The following is a 14,251-nucleotide window of genomic DNA, read 5'->3' as shown; positions in this document are numbered from 1 at the left end:
TGTTGTAAAAATATGAATTTCAAACGCCCATAAAAATTTAATTTGAGTTTCTTATAGATATTTTTTGTTTGATAAAGGTAGATAATATTATAAGGAATCTTGTATTACATTTTCATATCTTAGATTTAAAAAGAAAAATTTTATAACTCGAAATAATTTGCAAATTTTCGTGATTTTTCCATATTTTGTCATTTTTTGAACTTTAAATGCTTATAAAAGAAAACTGTGACTAACGATTTTTAATATTTTTCATCTGCCTTTGAAACAATATACTAGGAGCCTTCTATTAAATTTTCAAGCTTTTTTATCCAACAAATAAAATTTTATTGATATTTTTAGAAAAAAAACTAAAAAAAAATGAAAACTGACAATGTCCGTAAAGAGCTCAAAATAAGTCAAAATATTTTGAAAATTTTATCGTGTATAGAAAATGGAAATGTAAACATTCAGTCAAAATTTCATGCATCCACGGTCATTTTTTTTAAAGTTACACCAAAAACCAAAATCGATTTTCTCGAAAACAGATTTTGCGTAAAAATTCCCGTTTTTCCTTAATTTTTCTTTTGTTTTTCCCGGCGCTTTTGAAAACTACTGGGAAATTTAAATTTTGACCTCCCCAATGCACCAACGATATTCACTTTCTGATCGAACAAGATACTGAAGTTAAAAATCGTAGCATTATTTCGACTACTTATCGTGTACACAGACACAAAAAAAATAAAAAAATAAATAAAAAAAAAAAAACACACTTCATTGTAAAATCAATACATTCATCGTTACACTCAGAATCTAAAAAGTTCAGCGGAGTTGATATACGCGGCGCAATAGATAGATTTTTACAGGTAAAAAGGTAATTTTTGTGTAATCGATATACGCCCCCAGTACCTATTGGTTAGGTTACACATAGTTATACGACTTACGATTGTTTGTTATTAAGATTTGATAACCATGGCTCTACTAAATTTATACTAGCCAATATTTTAAAATATCAAAATATAAGTATTTACTATATTTAATAAAGATTCATAGTTTAGACTGTATTAAAAAAAATCAGTTCCAAAATATAAAAGTTACCAAATAATAATTTTTAAAATTGTATAATATGAAACTATAGTTTATTGCACTGCATAAAAATACGTTTAGAAGTCGGTACTTCAGCACGCTCGCCGAGTGATCTTTCGATTATTAAAACGAATATTTAAATGGAAAAATTATGTCCATAATTGTAACTATATACTAGTAACTAACTAACGGACACAACGGAAGTATAGGGTGTTCTTAACGTAGGTATGTTTAGAAACCTAAAACGGCTTAAATAGGGCTATATAGTTATTATCTATGTCCTAACATTCTTAAGAGAACGTGATACCAGCATGTGTTGTCTCCGTCTTACAAGTGCATAACATAGCAAATTGTACACTCAGCAGAACATGTTTAGCTCCGTTAGTTTAAAAATTAGAGTGAAATGACCTCTTATAAAATATAAAGTTAAGATTATTATCTAGAGCATCTCATAAGCGTTTTGTTATATTTTAATTTTAACGCGAGTTATGAGTATTTTATGATGTATAAAAATTTTACAATTTTAACCAAAACCAATAATTAAACTCTCCACTCAGAATCTAAAATATTACTCTCGATATTCAATCATAAATAATATTACATAAGTGTGTTTATTTTATATTTTATACTCGATTATAATTATTTATAAAATAATTAGCTGAACTGTTGTACACTTTATATAGAGTTATATTATATAATATATAGTATTGCCAAAAACTTATCATTTCACAAACTGTAACATTATGCAGGAATTCGGGTTGAATCTCATCTGAAATGGAGTACAACAGCACGTCTAATCTATTAGTTTTAAAGACAAACATCCTTAGAAACCACCGCGGTTCTAGTGTTTTACTCTCAGAATATAAATTGAAGGTAGGTATATGTAGGTACTGTGTTGTATACATTACACAAAATCTATTCGTACTCTAAATTCAAGTAAACAAAAACGTAGTACAATAAAATTAATATCATCAGACCTATTCAGGGTTAATAATAATATCATAATAGGTAGGTACCTAATAAATAACGATTAATAAGTAATAACTAATAGGTATAGATTTAAATAGACAATAGTAATTAGAACTCGTCTCCATGGCAATTGGTACTCATCTATTATCATAATATTATAAATATCGGTATTCGGTAATACAGGTGTTTGCAGGTGTTTGTTAATTATGTAATGCAAATAATAATAATAATTTATTAAGAGGACGTCGTACCCACATATGTTATCTTCGACTTACCAACGCATAATATACCAAAATTAACGTGTAACAGTTCCAATTTTGTGTTGTCAGTTTAAATATTAAAGTGAATTGGCCTATTATCAAACTCAAATGTAAGAAAATGATCTGTGTTCTATCGCTGGTTTTTAACAATATTTTTTATTTTGAAGTGAATTATATGAGTATGTAAAATATTTATTTATTTAAAAAATGCTCTTAATTCACTTTTAAAAAAGTATAGAGAGTAGACTTTATAGCTTATGTTACCTATAAACAATAAATATGAACATATTAATCAAATCCACAGTGAAAATAATACTAGGTATCGTTACCCTTGTTTTGTAACTCTAATTTATTCTGCTGTAAAATGAGGTCTTTGTATCTTAAATAAATAGTTCAAGCAAAGGTAATGGGTTTTAAAAATAAATTTAGATACTTTAAAGTTTAAACCCAGTATATCTTAGTGGTGGGTGTTTCCCATGGGGTTGCCCTCAGTAGTTTTTTTTGGCATTTAAAAAATGTACTAGTAAGCTTCAGCTGAATATACCAGTTGCCCTAACAAATGTTATATATGGTTACAATACCAACCCCTAAAATAGGGGTGGTAAATATATAAATCATAAATAATATATATAGAAAAAATTCATATAATAAAAGAATAAATATAATATTTATAATTATAAACGGTACCTATTCAATGTGCCTCGTCAAAAATAGTATTACGGGTTGGTATTGTAATCGTATATATATTATTTGGGGGAAACTGGTATACACCCCTAGTTGGGTCTCTAACAATGGGGTTTAATCACAGGTAGTATATAATACTTTGTTGAAGTTAAAAAACACTGTCCGTAGCGACCAGTTTTCGTCGGCGGCAGTCAGTCAACGCCCATGGTTTGTCACCCTCACTGAGTCAACGCCTCTGACAAAAGCAATATTAGATTCTGAGTGGAACGATGAATGTATTGAATTTACAATGATGTGTGTTTTTTTTTAATGTTTTTAATTTTTTAATTAAATTTTTATTTTTGTGTCTGTCATCACCTTTTAGGACAGTAAAAATGCTTAGATTTTCTTGAACAGTATCTTTATGATAGGAAAGTAGGAAACTGAATCTAGTTGGTACTTTGGGGGGTCAAAAGTAAAAATTTTCCACAAGTTTTCAAAAGCATCATGAAAAACAAAAGAAAAATTAAGGAAAAACGGAATATTTTACGCAAAATCTGTTTTCGAGAAAAACGATTTTGATTTTTAATGTAACTCTTAAATAATTTACCGTAAGTACATGACATTTTGACTGAATGTTTATATTAGCATTTTATATACACCATATAACATTTTGAAAATATTTTGAATCTTTTTGAGCAGTTTACGCACATTGTTCGTTTTCAATTTCTTTAATTCTTTTTCTATAAATATCAATAAAATTGTATTTCTTGGGTAAAAAAGCGTGAAAATTTAATGCAAGGCCCCTGATATATTATTACAATAGAAGTTGAAAAATATTGAAAATACATAGGCACAATTTTTTTTTATAAGCATTAAAGTTTGAATTTTGACAAAATTTATCAAATTTCAAATTTAATAATTATTTTGTAGTTAAAAATGTATAAAATGTTCAACTTTTATAGCTGAGGATTGAAAATTTAAAATAAGGATCCTCGTAAATAAGTTATACATAAATTACTTAATTCACAATAATATCATCAAATATACTTAGTAATATCATAGGCCATTTTCGCTCAGAATCGTTTTTCTCATACAATGATATTATATCATTGAATTCAAATTTAACACCATCCGTTAAAGTGACCCATGTGTAACCTACTGTACAGCAAACGTCTGTCAGAACGGTTTGGGGCAGTAAAACTGCTTTGATTTTCTTCAACAGTGTCGTGTTCGATGGGAAAATGAATCTAGTTGGTGCACTGGGGAGGTCAAAATTTAAAATTCCTTATAGTTTTCAAAAGCGCCGGGAAAAACAACATAAAATTTAAGGGAAAACTGTAATTTTTACGCAAAAACGGGTTTTGACAAAATTGATATTGGTGCAACTTTAAAGTTTAAACCAAATAAACGTATAGCATAACGTATAACATGAAATTTTGTTGTTTATATTCGCATTTTCTATGCACGATAAAATTTTCAAAATATTCTGATTTGTTTTGAACTGTTTAGGAACATTTTCATTTTCCAATTTTATTAGTTTTTATTTCTATGAATTTCAATAAAACTTTATTTGTTGAGTAAAAATGCTTGAAAATTTAACACAAGATTCTTACTATATTGTTACAATGACATTTGAAAAATGTTAAAAATCCTTAGACACAGTTTTTTTTTATAAGCATTTAAAGTTCAAATCTTGCCAAAATACAGAAAAATCACGAAAATTTGCAAATTATTTGAGTTGATAATTCATAAAATTTTCTTTTTAAATCTAAGATTTGAAAATGTAATACCTAATCTAACCAGTGGTAAAAAGTAGATCATAGTCAGTTATAAATGTATAAGTGTTAAAATGGGAAGGAAAACGTTAGTTTAGTGAAATATTTACCGGGAAAAATCCGAGACTCAACTAGTTTACTAACTTATATAATTTGGGACCCTGTAACTGGTATAAGAATTTTAATTTCGGGACCCAACTCAAATGCAGTTTTTAAATTAGTTAAAAAAATATTTTGTACCATATATTAACGTATAATAAATACACTAATAATTGTTTAAGGTTACCAATTAGAAATATGAACATTCATAATTTAGTTTTATTAAAATAATAGATAATTAAAAATACAATCTTAAAATATTTTATTCCCTCTCATGATAATAATTCTGTGTAAGTAAAAGGAGTAGTCGTGCAAATGTATGCAATTGCATGGTGTGCTAATATTTGATTAAAAAAAATTTTAACATCGTGATTATTTCACTTGTGGAGTGGGGCTGGGTTAGGGTTAGGCCAGACCTCTCATGGTTTTTTTTTATAAGAAAATCGTAAGTATGGTAATGCAAATGTATGGTAGTTTGTATAGATTTTTTTAAACAGAGTTAAATTGGGGATGGGGGGCGGGGGGGTTAAGTGTAATGTACGTAATTATTACAACCGGTCACTACATAGGAATTAGGAATGATATATTACATAATCACAAAAACAACGTACACTCCACTCTGTTATTGAATATTACCACGGTATTATAATATTATCGAACTTATCGACATCCTCAACGAATAATAGCGTATCTCAATTTTACCTTTTTTTTATCAAATTGGTATTACTGTTTTCCAATATTTCTCACAAAGTCGGTAGTAGCCGCACCTTATAGAATATAGTATAGAACGTCTTTGGTTAGTCTTATTAAAATCAATTTTGTTGGAAATCTAGATAAACAGTTATACCAAATTTAGAGAAAAAAAATTGTAAAATGAGATACGTAATTTTCATTGGGGATGTCGTTATATTTTATAGATATCGAGCAATTATTATCAGGGATTCTTGTTCAGTTTTAAAAATATTATAAAATATTTGGATCATAATTTTTTATATATCAGTACCGAAAATTTATATTTTTTGTCCCCCTTAATAATTATTTACGATTTGCATAATGTTTATTATTATTTATCATCAATCCCAATACAAAACGGAACTTGATGGCTGATGATTTAATATTATCGGGTGTGACTGGGGTTGAATTCTTAAAACACATTTTTACAATGATATAGTAGTCTATAGTACTCGTCAGTTACCCCTGAATAATTGAGTTCCTTTGATCTTCATACACGTGTATCAGTAAAAATCAAAATGTTTATCAACCACGCATATACTTTTAGGTACGTGCGATAATATATTTTGACTCTCCACGACGAAATTCGCAATTCGCATATACCGCACCAAATTACGCAACCCCGGATCAATATCACATTTCACATTGGTATAACGCGACCATTATGTAGCGCGCTCTTGAGCACAAATATTAAACTATATTTACATATGTATTACGTCGAAGTACTACAGGATTAATAATTACTCGTCACTGTTTTTTGTAATAATAATAATTTTTTTTATTTTAACTAATCAACTACCTACTCGATAATTGTGTTTTATAGATTTTTGTACATACAATTATGCAAAAAATGAAAATTTGGTTGACACACTGTACCGTGGTTATTGATGTTTGCCACAATCAGCTGGTCTAGCAACAACCCCACGCAACAAGCAACAACTTATTGATTAATATATAAAACAAATATACACGGTGAACGGTGATCTCCGATTGGCTGTCACATCTCGCTATTATATTTATATATATGTATATTAAATAAAATTGCGTTTTATACAACAGTATTCATTCGATCGGTGCATCGGTAGTACTAAGTTTGTAGTTGTTTCAGTATACTTACTAAGTTTATTGTCATTTCAATACTAAATTTATATTCGTTCCAGCGTAAATTGGTGCGTCAGACCTCTTACAACGCACTCTCCGACTGCCGCAGTGCTAATTCATAAGTTTTTCCAATTTCACGTAAATCACAGGGTGATTTGTGCATAGTGGAAATCAACGCGACCACGCCCATCTACCACACCATTACTGTGCAATTTTTACGCAGTCAAATTTCAAGTGCACGATCATTTTAAAAGGTACATTATATAACAAAACTAAAAACAATAATGACTTCAATCTCAGGATTCATCTTCGTAAATGACATGGAGTTGGGACGCAAATATGGGACGCGCGTGAATCATACGACCTTAGAAGTCAAGGATGTAGGTGGCACTTACACCGTGTTTTTAAAGTTGTTCCCGAATAATGTGAAATCCACGTACTTGCTCGACGACTTGTATAGCGTACAGTCTCATGAGAAGAAAGTCGTGCTGACATTTTTGAAACCGAATCATGAGTTGCTTGTAATGTCCGATGATGTTGACAAAGTAACACATTTCCTTAAGGATCTGAAGTCCCTCACCAAAAATCTGATCTTGAATATCGGCGAATCCTTTCTAGCCAATGCTCTAAAAGCCTTCGGACATATTAACAACAACCCCAACAACTTGCAAAATTTTAACCCAACTCACCTGAGAATGATCGCCCTGGAAAACTGCTATTTACCACATTTGCCTGAAGGAATTGGACATTTAACGCTTTCGAGTCTTAGCCTGAATGGTAGTAGACTTAATATGTCGAAATACGGTCAAGATTTATTCTGGGATTGGATGACTAAGGATAATATAAGTACATCGTTGACTGTGTTGGAAATGAATTCGATCGGCTTAAACAAATTGCCGTTTGAAATCATTCATTTGAAACGTTTGCAAAAATTGTCAGTATCCAATAATAAATTGGTAAGTTTAATCTACCTTCCACTTCACATTCTAATTTTGAATACTGTACGTAGTCTAAAATATGGGAGTTGAGCTTTATTCGTCCAGTTATTACTAAGTGTACTACTTGGATACAGAGCTGCATACCTAATTTTAAAAGTTTTATGTTGGCGGGAGGTAAAAAAAATTGATATTTTTTTTGTTATCATCTATATAACTAACCTTGTGATTTGTGTAGGTATTTTAACTTGGAATTTGTATAAGACAACAAAATATACACAAAGCATTCATATACACCCATGTGGGATCTATGCCACACATCACCACCCACCACCCCGAATTATTCACCTTCCTATATTTCACCAGACCATTTTATATTAGGGGTAAATGTAACTATAAATATTTCGCTAGTATAGATATATTTAAAACAACCTATTCCACCAATTTGAATATATGTAAATTTAACCGAACCAGGAAAGAATGGGGAAAATATAAACTTCTAGAACACTAATTACAATTTGGTTTTCCTTATATAGCTTTATACATAATAAATAATTAGGCACCATTACATTATAAAAAAAAAATACCGCATAATTTTTAACTATATGTAGGTATTGACAATATTATTCAACGTTCTGAAAAAATAATTTATTAAAAAAGCCCGTGTAGTGAGTACGCACGGGGGAAATGAAACTTAATTACAGAGGGATACGAAAAAACCGTCATGAAACACATATTTCTATGGTTTGATTTGTATAAATAAAAAAAAAATGATGTCAGAAAAAAATAATGCTAAAAAGCTGGTTTCCCCGACCAGAATCGAACCCGCAATACTGTCGTCGAAGAGTTCCACCCGAATTGTCATCGGAGCATTTTGCTCGCGCGTAACGGCCACGCCCTTTTTTTATGCCCTTCGTTAAGAAGTTTCACTTTAAAAATTGACATACATTATTATTAATATCTTATAAAAACATTTTTTTATTTTCAAATTGAACTAAGGCATCAGCAACTATGGCCATTAATTTTTGTAGGGGGAGGAGGTCAAGATTGGTTTTAGAAACACGTATATAATATGTGGGGCAAGGATGAAGTTTTTATAAGTTTTTAACTAGCTGGAATACGCAACGGCTAACAATATAATATTATTATGGTTTTCCGATACAAAAGACGTGGCAGTTGTTGTCATTGGAAAAAACAAATAAAACAATAAAAATAAACACACTTTTGAGAGATCACTCAATTAACCTCCCCGTTGTGTCTCCTGAGTAATGGTAGTTGTCATGTGGCCGCAATTCACACGTCCCTCTCATAGACCCGGACTGCTACTCGTACTTACTATTAATTTGGTCGTAAAATCACCAACACTGGGATTAAGATAGGTGCAAAAGGAGTAATCTTTCACATAATATTCATATTATGGTATATTACGAAATATATATTAATATGTTGTTTTAATAGTTTCTTGATATCAAATACGGCTCTGATCCTTAATCTGACTTTGCCTACTTTGAACAATAAACATTTTTTTTATACAAATACCTTCCTATAATATTATATTGTAATATCGATTTTATTAACATATAATATCATGTACCCATTACTTAAAAGTTAAAACTAACAATTATTTGAAATATTAAAAAAATAATTTATATACATTTGATAGGTTGCACCTACTACCTATTATACCTATATAAATATATTGGGTGCCTATATAAGATTAATAAAAAGTTAAAATTATGATTTCTTTGCAACATTTACCTTATGTTTTGTTTTCATGAGACATAATAAGCATAGGTATATAAATTATAATACATTTTTTCAAATATAGAAAACTGACTGAAAGAAAGACTTGTGTTACAAGAATTTCATATGGTGTAGTTAATAGTTACATACATACATACATACATATTATTTGTAAATGCTAGTTTAATATTCCTAAAATTTCTAACCTAACTTATTCACAATGGAGGCTTATCAAATAGGTATTCAAATATACCGTATTTAAAAGTAAAATGTGGAATATGTATTGGTTTAGTTTTACTAAACATCACTAATGAAATTATTTTTTTCAGACACATGTACCTCATTTCATCGGTGAACTTCCACGACTCGTAACTCTAATGGTTGATGGTAACTCGTTATGGTACTTCCCAAAAATTTTATTGGATAGAGTCTTTCAGACTCTCAACATTTTCAATAATCGGTTTATCTATTTAAAGTTTAATGAGGAACAGCGTGAAAATGTTGAATTTACTGGTTTACAAAATCCGCCAAATTTATCGGATTTATCAGTTTTGTCCCTGATTAACAACTCTATAAAATTCAAGAGGCAAGAAATACCTCGTCCCTTATGGAACAGTTATGATTTTGTATGCCGCTGTAGACTTTGTAAGAAGCTATTTGTATTCGATGAAAAATATCAAAAGTTCACTTTTTCCATTCCAAAAATAGAACAAATGGTGCGTATTGAAAGCATACATTGGCAATTTTTCGATTGTCCTTCATGTGTGCGCTTAGAAAATATTAATGCCTAATTAATTTTTGTTTTTTAATCAAGTAGTTCTTATTATAGATTTAAAAAACTTAGCTTGCATGTCTATTAGCTGTTAATTGCCACCTGTGTTGGCCTCTTGTAGTTAAAACACGGCCCGCCAGTTCCCCCATCCATAGTAGGTACTTACTTACCTACTGAATATTACCTATATACCTACCTACTGTCGAATTTAAATTACAAATTTTCATATAACACTATAAAACATTTTACAAAATAAAAGGAAATATTATAATAAGCGTTCATTATAATGAGTATTATAAAAAATAACTTATTATGTAATCTGTTTATACAAGTGAGAAACATAATATCGAATGATATAATAATATTATATTATAATGTTCTAATCAGTTATCAGTTATATTTCTGAAAAATAACTACCTAATACAATAAAAACCAAAGTTTACTATAGTTAAGTAATATTGAAGTGACCAGTAGGTAGGAAAATAGGTTCCAACTTCCAATCATAAATTAAAATAGGTACTTCTCAATATTGTTACAATATGAGATTGATATAACAAAAGAATATTTTTATGCCATTTTTGCTTCTCAGTTTGACGTCTTAATCGTTTCAATTTTTGATTCCATTTGGACGTGTAGTTTTTGGCCTATACCTACCTAAAATTTATCGATTTCGAAGTTATCTAACGGGAAGATCTTTCATACAGGATTTATTTACCCATAGGTCCTTTATTTTTTTTTTTTACTTACTCTTTGTTATTACATCCACTTATTGTTATTAACGTAAACTGGTTCTGTCATAAAAAAAAATGCATCTAGCACAATAGACATTTGAAAAGTAGATCTGCTTGCTGCACATAATATCACAATAATGTCCTATACAAATGTACCCAACAAAATTAGATTTCTCTTTTAGAATTTAAAATCAAATTGTGGCTTGAATAGTGCTATAGTGAATAGTGAATACGCTCTAAAATATAATACTGGTTGTACTGTGGGACTGATGGTATTTTTGGTATATCATTAGCCACTACCTACCGTTATTAAAATACCAGTATCCAGTATTTTTGGTATTTCAGAATACCGGTATTTCGTGATTCGGTAACTATACCGTTGTTACCAAAAATACCATGCCACAGTAATTACCGATATTACTTAAAACTTTTTTTTTCTTTTTTTTATTATTCTCATCATAAATTACATAGGATTCCAAAAAAAACATTGAGTTAGATTACATGATTACCTATCACTTTTAATCTTTTAGCTTGTGTTAGAGATGGGGAGTAATAATTATTAATTCAAAAACTATACACATTATATTAAGTGAGTAGCACAATAAGTGATAAATGAACAAAGAAGTTAGTAAAAAAAATAAAAGATATTACAATTAATAGTAAATTAATTAATTACATTCAATATCTCAAAATTTATATAATCATAATAATTACAAACATAATTTATAAAATAGATGTAAAATTTTCTTAGGTTGAAACATTTTTAAATTCATCGAAAATGCTGATTACAGAGTTACGGTGTTTTCGGTAATTATTGAAAATAGATACCATATAACTGTGAGTAAACAATTACCAGATACCCGTATCAAGAATTGAAATACCTACCGTTAGCTCTAGATTGTAGCATTGTAAGCATTCTACAAGTTTAGATTTTAATATTACCTATAAGTAATATTGTGTTTTAATTTGTATATTATAGCTATGCCTATGTTATTGGATTGAATTGTTTGGTCTTTTATTATTAACGTATTAACAAGGCCATAACTAAATAAACAGGCAGGTCAGCAAACTCGCGTATTTTTTCTATCACTGCGCATGTGTTTAGTAAATATATTGCGCTGTCTTATTATATTTTAAAACATTTTTTGATCATTTTATTCCTCATATTATTCGCATGCATGGATTGAAAACTTTTAGTGCCAAGCCCTACTCGTAAGATTAAGAATATATAAACAAATTTATCGTAACGAAAAAATATAATATATTATAATTTATAACTCAATACTAATTTAGTCTAATGAGTATTAATATTTATGTAATCAATTACTATATACTACTATAATACAATACTAACCTTAGTCGAAATTTAATGTTCAAGACTGTTTGCGATTTACCCAAATTGGTGTTGCATCTACGACAGTTTTATATGTGTGTATTAATAGCATTATTCCAAATAAAACATTATTATATTCATCTTATAAGAACAAGGCATATCATCACTGAATTAACCGTAATTATGTAAAACGACTAAACAGCCGACTTGATGAGCATATTGAAGTAGGGCAGCCATATGTCAAGAGGGGAAATACGATTGATTAATCCATGAAATGTCTGACTATGTCATGGAATATAATATTGTTTTATAGTAAAAACCGCGAACTAATATAAATATCTTTGTTCGTGGTAAAAATCATTTACCTATTACATTAAAAGATGATTATGTGATTTGTAATAATCATTAATCAATGTAACACTGTTTGGCTGTTATTATATAATTCATGGATAAATTAAATATTACATGGATTAATCAATTGAATTTTGCCCCCCTGACTTATGGTTGCCAGACTACATAGGTCTTATGACTTATGAGGCTGTACACGAGTCGGCTATCTAGTTAATTTTCTATATCTATGGAGTTAACTTAACCAATATCTATTAATGTATTATATAGATAATACACTTATATGTATCTTCTCTGGAAAAAAACATAATATACAAAATAGTATGATAAAGGTACCTACTTAATAAAAATTATAAAATTATATTTAATGTATCTTAATATTTTAAAATTAGTTTTAAGAGTGTTTTTTAATTTTTTTTTTTGTATGCTTCTTCGACCTATAAGGTATTACGTAATTTATGTGATTTGTTTAATTTATTTATTTTGGATGATATACTTGTTATTAACTTGTTTAATTTTATTAATGAACCATATTATGTACTTTTTATATTTTATCACTATAATATAAATGTATAAACTCTAATGTCTAACGAAAACCATAAACCACATGTAGGTATTGAAATGTTTAAAACTTGGATTGTATCTAACTACCTAGGTACGTTAATTTAAATAAATAATTTTAATTTCATATCTTTGAATTTGTTTTAAAAGATTGGATAGTAATTTTCATCATAACACTCTATAAATAAAAATGTCAATAAATCTATTGCAGTTATACCTAATTAAATATATATTATACACTGCATCGATCCGTCAAATTGTTCTCAATTATTTCACAATGTACAATTGCAGATTAATCTCAAGTTTCAAATTTTAAAAACTAGTTCAAGTTTTTAAATATAATTTAAAAATCGATCCCAAGTAAACATAAAGATGAATTAAAAGCTATTTTTCGAATTACTATCGCATCTTTATGTTAGTTTTTTTTTTAATACCACTGGTATAAATTATTACATATTAATCGAAACTTAAATCACCAATTAATTTTGTTATTAAATATAATACCTCAAATATATACCTACGGTGACCGTGTCCCGTGTATGGGTCCACTGGGCACTGACTAGGTTCGTTTTCGTGTGTTTGACGTACTTCCGGGTTCAAAGACATCAAATACCTACCTACTAATGTCAATATAATAATTTACTGTTGATAAAAACAAACCTCAATACATATTACGTTCTCTAATATGCAAAACGCTCAATATCTTAAAAAACGTCGCTCAAAAAACCATATTGTATTTTCTAATTTGTTTTTTATGTTTTTATTGTTAACTTTATTATATCACTACTATATATTTATGCATTTGTAACTGTTTAAGCATAAGCGGAACCACCGCCATAATCAGTATTGTTTACCTAAATATATAGGTATATATTATATTATTTTTTGTGAACATTAATTTTAAGCTAAACAAACTATTAATACTTTATTCACTAAAAAATTTTAATTGTCTTACATATTACTAAAGGTAACTATAGCGTTTAATGAACAAACTAATAAATAATATAAGGTACCTATATTATTACATGTAACAACTTAAGTATTCGTTTCGTTCAATATACACGCTTTAAATATATATATATATATATTAGCATAGTTACAAACAAGTCATATTATAATCTTTGTGTGTTGTGTCAATTATTAATTACTATAATCGTGATTTTT

General features: G+C 28.7%; 1 protein-coding gene across 1 annotated transcript; it reads left to right on the top strand.

Annotated features, from left to right (window-relative positions):
• The first annotated feature begins 6,640 nt into the window (after positions 1–6,640).
• On the top strand, positions 6,641–14,251 carry LOC103310436 (leucine-rich repeat and death domain-containing protein 1-like). Its single transcript, XM_008188713.3, has 2 exons — positions 6,641–7,620; positions 9,672–14,251. The coding sequence occupies exons 1-2, from the start codon at positions 6,949–6,951 to the stop codon at positions 10,131–10,133; spliced, it is 1,134 nt and encodes a 377-aa protein (XP_008186935.1). The 5' UTR covers positions 6,641–6,948; the 3' UTR covers positions 10,134–14,251.

This window comes from Acyrthosiphon pisum, chromosome A1 (assembly GCF_005508785.2).
Source record: "Acyrthosiphon pisum isolate AL4f chromosome A1, pea_aphid_22Mar2018_4r6ur, whole genome shotgun sequence".
In the NCBI taxonomy this organism is placed as follows: Eukaryota; Metazoa; Arthropoda; class Insecta; order Hemiptera; family Aphididae; genus Acyrthosiphon; species Acyrthosiphon pisum.
Note: the sequence above shows the minus strand (reverse complement) of the source record. Positions and strands in the feature narration are given on the sequence as shown.

Bases quoted from the DNA above. Each gene is read 5' to 3' on its own strand.
- LOC103310436 (XM_008188713.3), top strand. From the start codon at position 6,949: ATGACTTCAATCTCAGGATTCATCTTCGTAAATGACATGGAGTTGGGA. The intron at 7,621-9,671 runs GTAAGTTTAATC...TATTTTTTTCAG, and splicing joins CAGTATCCAATAATAAATTG to ACACATGTACCTCATTTCAT.